General features: G+C 36.1%; 1 protein-coding gene across 1 annotated transcript in view; it reads right to left on the reverse strand.

The window, feature by feature from the left end:
* The window catches only part of LOC148949738 (7-methylguanosine phosphate-specific 5'-nucleotidase-like), a 60,787-nt gene that overhangs the window by 21,819 nt on the left and 20,352 nt on the right, over positions 1 to 18,616 (reverse strand). The window contains exon 3 of the mRNA XM_089092770.1: positions 11,403 to 11,578. Within this exon, the coding sequence (XP_088948896.1) occupies positions 11,403 to 11,578 (176 nt within the window). The remainder of the gene's footprint in view (positions 1 to 11,402; positions 11,579 to 18,616) is intronic.

Consider the following 18,616-nt stretch of genomic DNA (forward strand, 5'->3'; position numbering starts at 1 on the left):
AAAAAGGGTCGGTCTTGGAACCAGACTTCACACGCGCCTTATCTAAATTATGAAAACAAAGGTTGGTATTTAGGAATGGGAATGATTAAGACCACGGGCTTTGTGTAATTCAAGACACTTTGAAAGGGAGACTGTATTTTGGCCAAATTAGACGATATAATCTATTTTCAATTGTATTTGATGATTAAGAGGCTTTTATAAAAGTATAAGGCTGGCAAGGGGGGTAATGTATCAATTCTAACACCGTCGTTGTAAGGTGAAAAACAAACTATTTCGTCGCATGAAAAGTAAGGGGGGAGGGGGGATTCTTTGTGCAGACACGTATACCCTTTGACAAGAAAACTAATGTGCTCATTCCGACACGCAACACTGAAGTTTAGTCTTTGGTTAGCTTTTAATTATATCATATTTATGGCTGACTATTTTTAGATCGATATTTTAAATCATTGTATTGGATTTGATGCAGCGGGGGTACTAATTTTTTCTTCTGTAAAAAGCGGAATCGTTTTTTTTTTGTAGAGTCCGTACCTCCCCCTCAAAATAGAGCTAAGGCTAATGGTGATACTCCAATGCAACAACTTGAGATAGCCGTGCCATCCAGGACCACGCAAATACAATCTGGTCAAAAACCGAAAAGAGATTGGGCGGCTGCTCACAGGATGGTGAACCCCGCTGGCTCATCTGTACAAGCCAGTGACATCACCGCAGCCACCGCATCTATGCAAGAACCGGACATCACCGTCCCATCTATACCCCATCATGCTTTGCCAGGACCATCCGGCACTCAACAGCAGTCTGAATTTGGAAATGTGATAATTTTTACCTTTACTTTCTACATGGTTTTAGAAATATCAACCTATTTCTTTCCAATTTTTTTTTGGTCTTTTCTTTTCACCATTTTTCAACACTCTAAGAGTGTGTGTGTGTGTGTGTGTGTGTGTGTGTGTGTGTGTGTGTGTGTGTGTGTGTGTGTGTGTGTGTGTGTGTGTGTGTGTGTGTGTGTGTGTCAGAGATATTAAAATGTTATTTTCGCTGTAAAATTAATCCTGAGGGAGTTCTGAGGATTAAGATCTGAAGGAGGTGTAAAAAATGGTACTTATTCAATATCCCGGTAAACATACGACTTGAAATGCTTCAGCATAAATAGGGTATTGCGTCTTTCTGAACTTTCTGGGGATGGGGGTGGGATGGAGGCAAGTATTTGGTTAAAATAATGCTAGGAGGAATTGAGTTTTGAGGATGGGGTGAAAAATGAACATGGTTTTTTTAACTTTATAAAATAGTGGTTATTTCACATAGAAAATAAAACTTTTTTTTCTATAGGTTAATGAATTAGCCTTTTCGCCATTTTTTAACACTGTAAAAGTGTGTGCGTGTGTGTGTGTGTGTGTGTGTGTGTCAGAGATATTAAAATATGATTTTCGCTATAATATTAATCCTGAGGGAGTTCTGAGGATTAAGTTCTGAGGGAGATGTAAAAATGGTACTTATTCTATATCCTGGTAAACATCTGAATTGAAATGCTTCATCATAAATATACTATTGCGTCTTTCTGAACTTTCTTGGGAGGCGGTGGGGTGGAGGCAAGTATTTAGTTAAAATAATGCTAGGAGGAATTGAGTTTTGTGAGTGGGGTGGAAAAATGAACATGGTTTTTTAACTTTATAAAATAGTGGTTATTTCACATAGAAAATAAACCTTTTTTTCTATAGATTAATTAATTAGCAGCACCATCTTTATCAGGTAATGAAACATTCATTTTTGGTGGACCTGAACCAATCCTAGCACCACCAATGGAGTTTAGAGATGAACCTACATTAGTTCTAGACAATATGGAATGGCATAGGGGTTTTCTAAATGATTGTTTTCGGGACATGGCCAGCCTAGACGATTTAACTTGTGATATTGACATGGTGGAGGGCCCGGAATGGACAGATAGATTTATGCGAGAGCATTTAGGCGTTGTTAGTAGTAGTAGTGCATCTGAATCGGGTCCTCATACAGAAATTCCGTCACAGGACAATACGGGCTGGCTTAATCAGCTATTCCCAAACACCCTGGAATACATACTAACAGGCTTAGAGGATTTCATGCCACCTCCATCCAATTCAACTGAACAGACTAGGGGTGGTGCTATTGACAATTCTATGTCACCCCCCAACATTCTGGTTAACGATACAACTAGTAGTAGTAGTAATAACGATGCAGTAACATCACAAGTACCCCTACTTCCAGATTTTTTTCTTTCCAACTCTGCCTTGCACCATAAAATGGTCTACAGCGCCAAATTCGGTTATCCATTTAACTCTCTAGTGTCAGGGGATAAAATAACAGATCCCCAGGCCTTTACACATTTATATACTAATAAGATTCGAGCCATTCTTGAACAACAGGGTCAGTTTAAAAGCATCAATAGCACTAAAAATATTTTTTTTTAATGAAAATGCGAGCGACCGGTATTCGAAATTCTTGCACACAGAGATGTTGGCAATTCGCCCGCATTTATCAAATTATGGGGAGGTTTTTCTAAATTGGGTTAAAAGCATTCAAACTAATTGGGAAAATTGTAACGAGGGGGGTAGTGGGTCGGTGGTTTTATTTATTGAAAGTTTAAACGTTAATATTTGCAGATTTAAAAAGGATTTTATTTTAAGAGGTGGTGGGGCTGGGGAGGGGGGGGGGTTATAGTTTTAAAATATCATTCAGATTTAGAGGGATGTCAGGGGATACGACGAATCTGTTTCGATACGATGCTACAGTGTTTCAAGTATGCATTTTTAATTGCCGCATACAGACCTCTACAAAATGATGCATCTAAGAAAAAGTTGGATGAAATGGCAGTTAATGGCAGGGTGGGTTCAAAGTTCCCCATAGTAGATTTTAATTATTTAAATGGTCAATTTCCCGTGACACTAAAAGGAATAGATATTTTCGAGTGGGTTAATACACATTTAAAGATTGGTGTCACGGTGTTAGAGCATGAAACCGAATTTGAGGAGGGTCATCGATCTGATAAGAAAGGTGAATGATTTTCAGTTAGGGTTCCTTCAATTTAATCAGTAGACGATCGGGTATGGCTTGTATACAAGCCACCCACAGACTTCGATTTAATTGGTCGATTCATTCCAATTGCTAGTATTATTAAGGTTTTGGCTAAGGGTAGGAAGTGGAATATACGTTATTACTGTACAGCATGCGTCTCAAGATTTCGCTCTGATTTAAAGTTAAAGCATCACATGAAACACTGTAAACGTCATGGATACCAGACTGAGGAGACGGTAAGCGGAGATAGAGCGATCTTACGTTTTAAAAATTTCCAAAACACGCTCCTACAGAGCAATAAGATCGTTTTAGACTGCGAAGTGAAACTCACAGACATGTACGATTCGTCAAATCCAAATCGTGTTAAAATACATGAAGCCATGGGGGTCTATTACGCTAACGAGCAACGAGATTCCAATAATACCCTGCAAGGGCTGGATGTAGTTGAGATGTTGGGTGACGGTGAAGTCTGCATACGCTCGGCATTGGTCAGTCTAATCAAAACAGTGATCGGTGCAATTTCGTGCCATCGTTACACAAATTATCCTATGCTCCTATCACCAGATGACTGATTGGCCATTAAAAATCGTAAAATATGTTGGGTTTGCAAGGGAGAATTTGATGATGGTGTTGGGAATGGGAGGAGGAGGAAGGTGATCGACCATGATCATTTGTGGCAGGAAAATACATCGGAGAGAAAAACTTTAGGGAGTAGCACATCAGTCATGCAATTTAAACGTTAGACAACAACAGTTCATAGCGGTTTTTATACAAAATTCCAATTGTGACATAAAGTTTGTTCTACCGGCGTTTGCCCGCATTGCCAAGGATGGAGTTTTAGATGACGCATAGATAGATGATTGTTTTTCATATAAAATTATAAACAAATCATCGGAGAAGCTACTGGTGCTAGAATTCACGTGGAAAACAGTTGACAAGGGTAACACGTGCCTGAATAAAATCCGTTTTTTAGACTCTTTCAGCTTCTTCCCCAAATCTTTAAGTCAATTGATTCAGGTATAGAAAAGTGACAATTTTGATAGCTTCCCCCTCCTCAAACAGCGCTTCCCCGATGATGAAATGTATGATTTATTAACTTGAAAGGGTATATATCCATATGATTATTACAACTCTGGTTCGAGGCTAGATGAGATGTCACTACCACCCATTGAAGCTTTTTAAAATTCTCTTACTGAGAGTGAGTGCACCACTAGCGACTACGAATTTGCTAAGAGGGTTTGGGCAAAGGGCAGATGTAAAAATGGGTGGGATTATTGTAAACTATACTTGGCCAGTGACGTACTCACTCTTCTGGACATTGTGTGAAAAATACGGATAAAATCTATGGGGAATTTGTGTTGGATTTAGGTTATCATTTTTTCCTTCCTCATTTGGTGATGGGCTTGATACTTAAAATCATCAAAGAAGAAATAGGTCTGATCACCGATGTGGATCATCATCTGTCTGTAGAGAGATCAATGAGGGGTGAGTATGTTTTTCACTTGGACCGTATCATGAAAACTGATCCAACCGGACAGCACACCGATGAAAGTCGGAAGCAGTTTTTTTGGATATGAATTCTCTTTACCCATCGGCAATGTATCTCTACTGTTTCCCGCGTGGTAAATATAAATGGCTTGAAAATCCGTTTGCTTTAAATTTCTCTGACATTGCCATTATTGAGGAGAATGGGGCACACAGATGTTTTTTTGAAATTAACGGTGAAATACCCATGGAAATCCATGACTCGGTAAAAGACTTTGTTTTTCCATGCATAAATTGACCGGTAGGTAGGGACTCTCTGAGCCCCTACAATTTATCTTTAGTAGAGGATGGGAGTATGCACTGAGTACCTTCAAAACAAAAACTAATTGCCGACCTCAACCCAAAACAGAATATCATTCTTCATCACATGCTATTGAAATGGATGGTGTCCAATGATTTCAAAGTCACAAAGATTCATAGAACCCTACAATTTGATCAAAAGCCTTACATGAAAACGTTTATTGATACCCTTGTCAGTAAGCGTTCACAAGCGAAAACGAAAGTTGAAAAAGAAGTCTATAAACTCATTTTGAACTCAGCTCTCGGTAAAATATGCGAAAGTTTACGAAACAGCAGTCGATGTGACATTGTAAGCAATCCCAAAGATTGTGCTCGAATAATTGCGGATCCAAACTTCACATCGTTCACAATCATAAACTCTAATATGGTGCTCCTACATCGCAAGAAAAGAAACATTGTTTTAAATAAAAATATTGCAGGCGGGAGTGCAATAACTAAATATCTAAGAAACTCATGTTGTAATTTTATTATAATGTATGCAAGGTACAGTGGCCGATTGAGGGACAAGTTCAATTGTATTACGGGGACACTGATTCCCTCCTGTTAAAAGTCAAACGTGAAAATCTATTGAATGATTTTGAAAATGGCGAGTACATTAGCTCACGAATAGACTACAATAATTGGGATGAATCCCGCTTCCCAGAGCTAGTGAAACGCCAGGCCTCAAATCAATTGTTAATGTTAAAATCTGAAACGGGTAGCGATCTGATATCCAGTGGTGTTTTTCCCGGACCGAAGGTATACTGTGTGGAAACGCACAACAAGGATATCAAACAAGTTTGCAAGGGGGTACCTACAGACTTTGTAAAAAATAATTTCGACATGAGTGTGTATAGAAACTGTGTGGAACTTAGTTTAGTCCCAAGAGCGAAAGTTATGGTGATTCGCTCTTTACAATTTAAAAACAACACAGTTAGAGTTGATAAAAACGCCTTGTTGGCAATATCGGACAATGTCTATGTACTTGAAGTTGGTGTGAAGGTACTACCACACGGTAATTATTTAAATTCAGACCTAGTTGAATGTATATAGTAAATAAAACAACTCGGTCTACAAAAATTAACTTAAATTCATTAGAAAAAAGTATAAATTGGATGGGAGGTTTTTTTTGGGTCATGGATGTTTTTAAATTCTTTTTTTTATCGCAAACAATTTTCAATGTGTGTGCGTGTGTGTGCAAGGCAGAGTAATTTCCACTATTTAATGCCCCCCTCCGCCCCACCCCGGCCCGCTGCGGCGGGCCGGGAAGCGGGGGCCCGCTGAATGATTCCGTGGTCTCCCATTGCCTTTCCTGTGCTCCATCAAAATAATCTCTATAAACGGGGGATAGAACACAACCCTGTTTAACTCCTGATTTAATACAAAGCCGGCTGCTGACCTCATTTCCTACCTTAACCGCAGCAGTGTTATTCTCGTACATAGCACTAATCACTTTAATGTGTTTGTCTGGCATACCATTCATGGATAAAACCTTTACTAAAGCTCATCTATCAACAGAATCGAACGCTTGCTCATAACCTATAAAACTGAGGACCAAAAGTGTTTGAAAACTCAGGTAATTCTCAATTATTAGCCCAAGAGTGAAAATTTGGTCGACACATCCTCTACCTTTTCTAAAACCGCACTCTTCTTCTCTTAAAACTTTGTCTACGGCATCTCTCAGTCTAAAAAGTATCATATTACTAAGTAATTTACTACCTACAGAGACCAGACTAATCCCCCGATAATTACCACACTCACTTTTATCACCTTTCTTATAAAGTGGCTTAATTAACGTTTTCCTAAAATCGTTAGGTACTTCTCCTTTTTAAAAAATCATATTCATAATCTTCAGTAACTTATTTCTAACCTCAGATCCACCATATTAAAGAAACTCATTTACCACCCTATCAGCACCTGCAGCCTTATTATTTTTTAATCCTTTTAGTACTGTCTCTAATTCTTCCTCACAAAGCAAATCTTCCTTCACATCCAAGGTACCACAAATTTTTTCATTTTCATCTCTATATTTTCCTGCAACTCTATCTCGGTTAAGCAAATTCTTAAAATGTTCGGCCCATCTCTCTTTAGTTTTTTTCTTATCGCTAATTGGGGCCCTATTCTTATCTTTGTTAACATGCTCTCAATTTGTACATACTCCCTCACAATTTGTTAACATGTCAGTACAATATTTTACTATTATGCCGTCTAGCTGCATCATCCAGATCCTTGGCAATTTTATCCATGGCCTCTACTTCACACCTCGTTAGTTCATATTTAATGCTTTCTCCACTTTCTTTACATTCCTTTTGTTTTCATATGATCTATCACTCAAATAATTCTTGTATAAGTCCTTTCTCCTTTCTATTAAACATAAAGCTTTTTCACTAATGTTCTTAGCTGCAGTTCTAGCTTTCTCCCCTAAGACACTTTCAGCAACTTCACGAATCATTTTTCTAAAATTATTCCAACCATCTTCCACATTATCAAATTTTAAACTCTCAAGTTTAGTATTCAAATGTTCCTGGAAAGTTTCTCTCAATTTCTCATCCTGGAGTCTACCAACATCATAATTTCCCGGGAGGTAGTTACCCTTCCGATATTTCAGCTTTATATTTACCCTTGACGCTACTAGATGTTGATCTTTACATTTATTATCAATAACGGTACTCCTATATACCCTAGTCTCTTGTATTGATCCGGCCAGTCTTCAGTTTAATATAACATAATTAATAAGGTTTGCTGTCTTACCATCACGTGAATGCCAAGTTAACTTACGAGCCATTTTATGACCAAACACCGTGTTGGTTATAATTAGATTGTTATACCTACAAATTTGCAAAAGTCTGTATCCATTACTGTTTTCTTTTCCTACGCCAAATTTACCTAGGCTAGGATACCATCTATTCCTATTTCTACCGACCTGGGCGTTAAAATCTTCCAGTAAAAACATCATATTTCTACCTGAGACACTGTCTATTTGCTCCTGTAACTGTAAGTAAATTTCATCTGAGTCACTAGTATCTCCGTCAGTCGGTTCTACAGGGCGTATACTACTATAACTGATACCCAGAACTTTTTAGTCATAAAATGAGCAATTAGTATTCTATTATTAATACCTTCCCAGCCTACACAAGACTTAGCAGCTTCCTTATTCATCATAAGCCCTACTCCCTGTCTATGTACCCCATCCTTCCTGCCTGAGGAAACAAATTCTTTATCAACTAATGTCATGCTTCCTACCCCTGGGATGTGAGTTTCTCAAACTCCTAATAAATCCAGTTCGAATCGTCTGAATTCCTCAGTCAAAATGCCGAGACGATATTCTTTTTTTAACGTCGTAAAATTCCAAATTCCGATTTTCATGTTTTTTAAATTATTGAAATTATTTTCGCCTCAGGAAAAGCAATGATCCCGGATACCAGTGCCGGACGGGGATAACATATCTTCTCAAGTCTACACCGAAATGCTTAAGTCGGCTTAGAAATGGACAGCAAGAAGTCCCTGGGACCTCCATGAATGGAGGCTTTGTGCAGTCACGGCCCATCTTTGTCACAACATAGTTTTCAGCACTTGGCGATGCTCTTCTATCAAGAAGAGTCGAAATCCTGCACAGACAATCTCAAGTCTATTACCTTCGACTCATTATATATTCATGCCTACAAATATTATGCTACTACTTGGAGGCAGGCCATAATAGACAAATCAGCTAGGAAGAGATTTTTCAGCCCACAGACGCCGGTCAAAACATACCAAGCCCAGAAAAGTTATCCATTAGTCAGAATCCCGTGCGAATGCTTTGTCGTTTACTAGGCTATAATTTCCTCGAGGGGCGCCACTCAAGTGGGAATAGAGTTGGCCGCAAGGTCCCCAGTCTTGCAGGTGCCCCGAAAAGGTTGAGGCAGCCCTTTGCAGAGGCCTTTGTCCTTAGATCTGGAGTTTACGCCCTGTCGCAGTTGTCCTCCTATAGAGGACACTCCCGCGATGGGATTTTGCATCACCAATCAATTTAACCCATTACTGGGAGAAGGTTTGTAAGTCATGGGACTTGTGGACGAACCAGTGGGCCCTTTTGAGTGTACATTTGAGGGGCCTTCTTCCTCCTCCGTCTGTATTTATGACCCCGGGCGAGGGTGCCCCAGTTTCTATTACGGACCCCCAGGGACAAGGTCCCCCCAGGGCCCGTTCCTCCTATGGAGGTACCCTACATGTGTGTAGGGTGTCCCCATATTGCCACCTGGGGACACGTTGAATGGCCTGGGGAAGGCCAGGAACACAAGAATCAATTTAATTAAAAGTATTGTGTTTCCTTTAAACATGGAAAATGATATAATCTTCTGTATAACTTTTTAAACATCAAATTATTATAGAGAAGTATGAATAAAGTTATACAGAAGACTTTTTGGTTTTTTTATTTAATATAACTCAACATTGGCTTTTAAAACTAATGTAAAACTAATGTTTAGCCGAATTTATTGATTTACGTCAATATTAGCTTGTAACATGTTAGCATGTTGTAGTCAACAGGCTACAACATGTATCCTGTTTTATTAATTTACTTCAACATTACCTTGTAAAACTAATGTAAAAAACTAATTTAAAAAGAATATAAAACTAATATCTAGTCTAAATTATTGATTTATTTCACCATTAGCTTGTAAAACTAATCTTAAAAATATTTGGGCAAACAATATTTTTATATGTAAAAATTTGTAGAAAAGTAACAAATGTAATTTAGTATAGTTTGCAGTTAGAAATATCAATAATTTTCGGAATCACAATTAACAAGTAATGTAATTCAGTGGCAAGCCATATACTAGCCATAAATATCATACTTCATAACTTTATATGTCCCATTTAATCAAAAGTACTCTATCACATATAATCTCATACTGCTAATGGAGTATAGTATTCTAAGTCTGAAGTATACTGTATATAGCTTACTGTTGTTACCCAATGGATAGGGTTGCACACTCCAATGCTATTGGTATTATAAAAATAATACATACCCAACTGCATGCTTGATAATCATTGATCACTATACTACAACTATAAAAAGCACCATTTGATTTTCTGGGAGAACAATATTGATTGGCAGTCATATGCATTATAAAGCTGTGATATTAGTTTTTCCCTAATCTAATCCTCAAAATAAACAAAATAACAGATCTAATTTACAGTTGGTTATTATATTAATTTCAACTCATTCTCATTTGTTCGTTTAGATTTTTTTGCTTTTATAACCACAGAACCAGTTAGGCCTGCATTGTTTGTGTATGGTACGTGAATTTGAGCATGTCAAATTTTAGCAGTAACTAACTAGGTCAACTAAATATTTGTATGATGTTTAAGATTATAGAATCATATTTAGCTTTGCGTCTTTGTTTTCAGTATAATCAGCTTTTCCATAAATACAATAAAAGTTATCAAGATATCTTGAATGATATTTTACGGTAACCTGTTGAAGGAATCTGGTTTATCTTCCCGGTAGCTTAGGATTGGTTGCCACAAATGGGATAAAGATTAAAGTATGATATTTGGAATTTAATTCCTAGAATTTGAGTGAAAAAGAAATTGTTCCGGGGGGATGGCTGGTGCTATGTAATTATTTTTATTTAAATTGGCTGAAGGTTTAGCTCTCAGTGTTAATTGTAGGTTAGTTAAGGATGCTTGAAAAAAATTTTCTGGGGTATTTATTTTTATATTTTTGTGATATTTTGGATTTTTTTTCTGATTATTCCATAGGTGTCACTATACAGGGGTATGCCAGATTATGGCACGGCGCGCTCATTTTGCCTGGGTAATGAAATGTAAGCGCCGAAACCTATTTAGGCAATGAGTTTTCATCTGATGAGGCCCGATATGTTGTGATCACCTTGGGAATATAGAGTTTTTGTAGATTTAAACTGCTATAGCTTGGTTTCGGAACATTGACGTATACTTATTGATGTTGATTTTGCTTTATTTTGGACTTGATTTTCGGATTGGATATACTGTTTTGTCCTGGGGAACTGGATGGATGAGTAGGGTATAGACCTTGTTCAAGTGCTCATTTATTTCAGTTACTAAAGTAGGAAGACAGTTTTTTTTTTTTTTTTTTTTTTTTTTTTTTTTTTTTTTTTTTTTTAGCCAAATAATTACCGTAATACATTATATTTGAAAATTGAAAGAGTTTTTTCATGCTAATGACTTGTTGTTAAATAAATAAAGTTATAATTCCCTTGAAGACCAAATACACAAAGCCAAATATAACTACCTCAAAACCATGTACTGCACACACAACTCTTAGCATTAAAATTTATAATAAACCACATGTGAAATTTGGCTATACATCTGGCATGGGTGGGCTTCAGAATGCGTAAAAGTGCGTTTTGAAAGGGTTAATTTTATTTTTTTAACTAAAAAATCTTTTGAAACACACCCCCTGTTTCACTGGGCCCCAGACCCCCCCCCCCCGCAATTTATAGCTCCGGCATTGGTAATTTTAGCACTACAACCCTGCATGTGACTGAGAAGTCCCTCCCACAAGTACTCACCTATAAACTTGCCATCTGGTGCAAAAGTCGCAAAATTACTAATGGTGTGAACATTTGTTTTTTTTAAGCCATGTTGAACCAAGCAAGCGTCAATTACGTCACCGATGCCTGCAGAAAAAACTAAAAAGGGTATATCCATTTTGAACGTCATATCAACGAAAGTATCAAGTCCATCTCTGAAAAAGAAAAGTATATAAGAGTTAATTTGACGAAGTGTACTTGCGATTAATTTGGAAACATTGAAAATGTAAGAGAGTTATAAAAGAAGAGAAACAAAGAGCGAAGGAAGAGAACTGCGACGGAGATAGAGGGCTGATTTGGAAGACAAGAATGAAATGATAAAAATAATCGGAATGCGACAAACTCTAATTGTCCCATCGGCAGGAAAATTCAGTACAACTTTTTAAAAATAAAAAAAATACCAATAGGTTCAAGCAGCAAAAACTTCCAAATTGACAAACAGTGAGTGAGTGCGATATATAAATAGAAGCAACGTCAGAAGGGAATGGGGGGAGTTGAAAAAAAACGAGGGTAAGAAAAATAAAGAGGGGACAAAAACAGATTCCTCAAGAGGGAGGAGGAATATATTAATTTGTCTATGAAGGAAAATTAAGTCAAGAAAGATTTACCTAGTTAGAAAGGGTAGGCGACTGGGAGGAACACATCGATTTTTCGACTTTCTTCATTTTAATATATGCAAGTTTTTAATTTTTCGCAATCATAAAAATAATTCGTAATTTTAATAAGTCCTGTTTGCTCTTTGTTTCATCCAGAATTAATTTAGCAGCCTGAGATATCTATCAAGTTAAGTCAAGACCAAAGCTTACTATGATAATGAATCCCCAATACACCGTGTAACACAATTTTCATTGGAAAAACAAAATTAATTTTTTTTTTTAGGAAAGCTACTGTGGTGACTAAAAAAGAAAAAATAATAGAAAAATAACGTGAATATATTGCCTGAACAGAACACGGTGTTTTCAGCACAGATTAAAAAGAAACAGAGATAGCTAGAAACTAAAACATAGTCGTACAAAAAGGATAAAAACAATATGAGAAGCCAAAGCTAAGAAAACCATAAAAGTTCAAATTCAAAAAATAAAAATAAGCAAAATGCACAATAGATAGTCCCGCTAAAACAAGGTGGGAAAACAAAAGATCTGAGTTACCTTTTTCATGTCAAGAAAGTAGCTATTAATAACAAAAAAAAAACTATTGTGCAGAAGATAACTCTTGTTGACAATTATTGCTGCTTTTGACTTGGGATTAAGTTGGAATAACTCAGTTGGAATTTTGTATTTATTTGACTGAGTTATGTGTTTTAAAGCATCAATGACGGTGAAAATGAAATCAGATCGTTTTAACTGGCTAAGTGGGAACTTGGACCAGGGGCAGATCCAGGATTGTTTTAGGGGAGGGGGGGGGGGGGCAAAATAGGTTGATCCGATAAATTTGCGTTTGGAGGAACTTTAATTAACGCAAACTTGAGTTAATTAAGTAAATTACATTACTTTAGACTACGCTAGGGAGGCGCGTGCCCCCTCACCCCCCTGGATCTACCACTAACTTGGACCACCATATTATATATATTAAAAAATTCAGAAATGTCACAAACTTTATTTTTAACAAAAATTGTCTCCGTGGGCAGTTATGCCGTTTTTGGTAATAGCTGGCACCAACGTTAAAAAAAAATCTTGAGAATATTCAGCTTAAATATGCTGACAGATTCCACCAAACAACTTGAGGAGGTAAAACTTTTCTTTGAAGCTACAGTTGCCTTTGGAATCAACAGACAGTTCATCTTTGAATTTAAACAAACTAGCAGCATTGTAAAGTATAACTGATTTTATTTTCAAATCCATTTTCATCACTCAACCGGGCAACGCTGACATAAATGTAATCCTGCCCTTAAAGCTCTATAATTTTGAAATGATTTTCCGATCCAATGGGTCCTCTCCTGATATTCTAGGATCACTGATTCGACACGATTACCTCTTAAAAAAAAAAAAACAACACACACATGCCCAATCATTCTTCTGGCAAAAAAAAGAAGAAAATTCAGATTTCCAAATTTTTGGATATAGGGGATTGTAACCCCTGCAATAATGTTCTCTGATATGCTGACTCTGCTGGAGTAATTTTCACTAAGATCATTTAGCTTTCTGGGGGTGTTACCCCCCTTTTTCAAAAATTGGGCAAGGTTCCTCCGGCTCGCAACTTTTAATGGGTAACATTAAAGTTAATGGACCTTATATATTTGAAAATCTTGTATTTTGAATTTAGAAAACCTAATTACAGTTTTCAGGTGCGATACTAACATTTATAAATGTTTTCATTTTGATGTCTTTTGCACTTTTCCAATAAGTTTTATTGTCATTAACACAAATTGATGTATATTTAGACTATCTATGGTGGCATTTGAGGAGATTCAGAGAAAATAAATGTTTCGGTGGAATAACAGGCACGTGCATAAAACAAATAGATTTTTTTTGACAGTTCGTTTTTATGTCAGCAATTATGCTGTAGATTTTTAAAGTATTCACATACTTCAAATATTGTCTGCTATTTTGCCCGATAAGCCCAATAACTGAAAGGTAGTTCAAAAGAGTCTATGTGTTTTTTTTTTTTCAAGCTGAGATCTGCAGTTTCCATTTTACAGTTAACACGCTTCTTCAACTAGTTTAAGCCCTTTCATGTATTTCATTCGGTTTTAGAATATTAAAAAATTATCTAGGTAATTTTATTCTAGGTAACTAGAAGTATTTAGTGATCATAATCCACTGATGACGATCACTGTATATTTGATCGAAATATCATGCACATTTTTTGATTTTTTTTTAATGTCTAATGAAAGAATTTATCCTTATTCGAACTATTATTTATCACCTTAGAATTATCTGCTTTTTTCCGTGTTATATACCCTTTTCTCACTTGAGGAATTGGTCATAAAGAAATTTTTTGTTGTCTATACCAAAATTATTTTTGGTATATTCCTAATGCTTAAAACAACCTTCCTCCAGGAATCAAATAGTCATTAAAAATAATAAAGAAAACAACAAAAGATTTTTCAGTTTTTTGAATTCTTGAATTTGCATTTATATAAATAGTCATTTTTTCTTGAAAAACTCTTAAGCTTTATTTAGTCAGTAAAATTTGATTGAAAAACTCTTAAGCTTTTTACTTAGCCTTATCAAAAGAATTGAGTAGTCCTAGCCACGTCGTTGACACGCTGGACTTAAATGGTAGCTGTCCGTGAGGACAGGGTTAGAGTCTTGGTGTCGTTGGCTCTTTGGCTAGGAACAGGGATCATTGGTGTGACTCTGTAAGCTAAGCCAAAGTCATGCCCGTGCCACATCATAGTCACATAAATCAATAAAGAAATCCAAATATCATGAATGGCAAGGCAATTTTCTTGATTTTAGCGTCACACTTGTATTTAAAAAAGCAAAAAATTAAAATTGCAATAAATTAGTTTGAAGAGTTTGCACCAACAGTAATTTGTGTCCAACTGTTCTCTACTAGTACTAAGTCTTCTTAACTTTTGTCAGATTCCTCTCCGAGATAGAAAAACCGCTGTTCTAAGTTTTCATCTTTTCTAGTTTTAAAAATTATGCCTAAAACCTCGACTCTGATTGGTCGGTCAAGAAATTTATGTTTGAAAGTTGAACAGTGTTTAACTCGAGAAATTACGAACGCCGAACATAATTGGCGCTGTAGTCGTGCGTAATTTTGATTCTATCGACAGGTGTGACTATAATGTGGCACGGGCATCAAACCAACTCTAAATGGCTACCCAAAGAAATTTGGGGTAAAATACGGGATGCGTCAGATGAACTGCCCCCAACCAGACATTGCACTCGCGGTCGGAGGCAGTGAAGAAGGATTTCTGTAGTTCGCTACGCAGACCACTGGTTAGTATGTGAAAAAGGTTTCTTATCCAAAGCATTAGCTATATTTTTTATTCTAAGATCGTAGTTTATGCTTTCAGAGGCTTTATTTGACCTTTTCATTGGACAGTAACTGAAGTAAACTGAAAACTGAAAACAGAAAAATGAAGGACAGTAAACTGAAATCCGTTTGTTGGTGTCCGAGTCTTCTTTTATCTGAACTTTCGGTTGTCTGAACAGCCGCTTACTAGTATTGGTATTCAAGAAATGCAGAGGTCCCGAAATTGCCAATTTCGGAGCTCACGAAAATTAAAGATTAGATATTACCAGTGGGAGCATTTCTTACTGAAACGGTTGTGCCAGGAAACATAATGAAGTAATACAACTAGAAGAAATCTCAGAACAAACATTCGCTGATTTATCTTCAATCCTTCCCCTAAGAACCAAATACGAAAAGTCATGAAAATTGAAAATTATTTTTTTCATAAAGCATCGACGGTTATTGCAGCTAAGGAAAAGTCTGAAAATTTTCCCAGAGGTCCACCCTTTAGAATCAACATATAAAAAATTAATCAGAGCTGAAAAAGATTTAATCAATGCAGATGCCAAAGAACAGACAGAGCTCCTTAGACCCTTACATACAGGAAGGTTTAAAAATGCGCTTTTTTGTTTACCGGATTTCGTAGGAAATAATATTAGCAAGATCACACCCCCACTTAAGATATATTTGTCTAGAAATTAGCAAGCGAGTAGAGAAAAAAGTAATGGGCTTATTTATAAAAAGGGTTAAAAATTAGACGTCTTCGGTGTAAAGTTTAAAATTGAGAATAAAGCTAGAAAATGAGCATATAAAAATTGATTGAAGGAAGATTTTTTTCCATTCTTGGAGAAGAGGCAAGGTATGCTGAGTGTTAAAATAAAAAAAAAATGCAAAAGAAATCCATTGTATGGCATAAAAGCATCATAGGGGTGGTGCGGGGTTTGACAAAAGTCTTCTGCGCAAGGCTCTTCTCTAAAGAGCCAAATGTAATAGAACGATGTATAAAATATAACGTTTCTGATAGAAATTTTGTCCGGAAGATTATAAGAATTTTTTTTCCACTTGAGATGCTTACATAAGGATGAAATTTGGAATGAAAATAATAGGGTGAAATTTAGATTCAAAATAAATCTATAATAATAATAATAATTTATTACAAACCCGCTTATAAAAAAGAAGCATGAAGAAGCGGAGCAAAACAAAAGAAAAGAGAAAATAAAGACGAAAACAAATCAACCGAACATAATAATCTACTAAATACAAACAAATCACACTTCAACTATCAAGCAAGAAAGTCGCTGGGAAATCAAATAATAGTGCCCTGTGTTTCACGAGAGCTTGTTTTTCAAAATTCGGCATGAACTCAACAGGATCAGGTATATGATACTTTTCTAGCAGACCAGTGTTACGGAGGTAAAGTGGCAGACCAAGCAGAAACTTTAAATATTTGCAAAAGCCTGAACGGATTCGCAACATATCCGAATTCGATAGCCAATGCCAAACGGGTGAGATGTAGTGAGCAAAGGGAAGAGCGACGGCACGATACAACCTAGCAAGGATATGCTTATTAAATTTAAACTTCAGAGCTGCAAGTTTAGCATACCCAGACCGAAACCTATGTAAAAGTCATGTAAATATCATGACTATCAAACTTAAATGTGACTGATGGACGCACCTTTGTGGAGGCACAGGTGTCTCAGACGCACGAGCCAGGAACCCGGAGGTAGCGGATAGTTATTCCGTTGAAGCTGACAAATTTTTATTACCGCTCGATTAGAATCATAAGGCTTGTAGTACTTGATGAAAGTACACCTCTGCATTTCGTGATTTATCTAAATTAATTTAAAGAACTTTTTCAACAAAACAAGTTTTTCAAAGAAAAGTAAAGAGCTTCATTAAGCCAAGAATGAACAGAAATAAAGTCAAGTAATCTTCCAAGCGTAAAACTACCACAAATCACAGTCAATAAATAAATGAAACTCAAAACGAACAGATATTACAATAAATTGCTGATTTACACTCAAAAAGAGGAAAAATTAACATGAGTAAGGCTGATAACCCCCATGCCTTCTCAAGACCAGAACACAATTTGCGCTTTACTGAAAAAAAAAGAATGTGGATTGTCAGTTTAATTGACATATACTGATATTTATTCCTTCAAGTTTTGATAATTTTTTTATTTATGAAAGTAAGAAAACTGAAAACATCTAAAACGTATTTTGTTTCCAGTAAAGTACAAATTGGGTTCTGATCTTGAGAAGGCATGGGGATTATCAGCCCTACTCATATTTAATTTTTGCTTATTTTGAGTTTGACTCGGTTATTTATTGTAATTTCTGTTCGTTTTGGGTTTAATTTATTTATTGATAGTGATTTGTGGTAGTTTTACGCTTATAAGATTACTTGACATTATTTCTGCTTATTCTTGGCTTAGTGGAGCTCTTTACTTTTCTTTGAAAAACTTGTTTTGTGGAAAAAGTCTTTCAATTAAGTTCTGTTCGTTTTTTATTGACACAGTATTTTTCACGGAAAAAATAATGTTTTACATCTTTTCAATTTTTTCTATAAGAATCGATAGTACGAGTTGCTATTGTATTTTGGAGAAACTTTTTCAACAATTGTTAATCCTGACACAAACAGTATTTTTTAATTTACTTTTATAGCTTCTGAAGTTGACCTGAAAAATAAAAATAAAATCATTCCCAAAAGATTCTATCTATACTGTTTGACAACCTGGATACGCTTACACTCTTTTTATTTATTTAAGTTGTACGAGCAAAAGTAGTAATAGCAGTATCCCCAAAATTTTCAACTTGATACCCCCAGTCGTTCTCGATATATTACTGAGGTGTCCTATTGGCAACCATAAACACAATGCCTTTTGAATTTATTTTAAAACAACATTTAGTTTCAAAGCATAATGGGGCAATTGCATAATTGTGGGGGTTTGACATGCCTAATATCTCTAAAAACTTGTTTGCTTGATCGTTGTGCTATGCTGAGACAAACGGCTGTCTCAAAATTATGACTGGATGCGTTTGGAAATGAATGGGTTTGCGAGAAGGGCTGCTTGCCCTCCAATCTGTTTTCACTCTTAAAAAGGGCACAAGGACTTTTAATTTTGAATCGAGTTAGCTCCTTTAATAGATTCAATAATATTTTTAGCTAAGTGGCGCTGTCTATGATATTGCTTATATGTTCATTTAAATACCTGGATGCCTAAAGTTTTTTCGCTTAATTTCAAACTCCTAAATGTTCCCTATAAGTTTTATTTTAATACTCTTAGC

The sequence above is a fragment of the Artemia sp. Qi Xiang Cuo genome, chromosome 8 (assembly GCF_049724085.1).
Source record: "Artemia sp. Qi Xiang Cuo chromosome 8, ASM4972408v1, whole genome shotgun sequence".
Lineage (NCBI taxonomy): Eukaryota > Metazoa > Arthropoda > Branchiopoda > Anostraca > Artemiidae > Artemia > Artemia sp. Qi Xiang Cuo.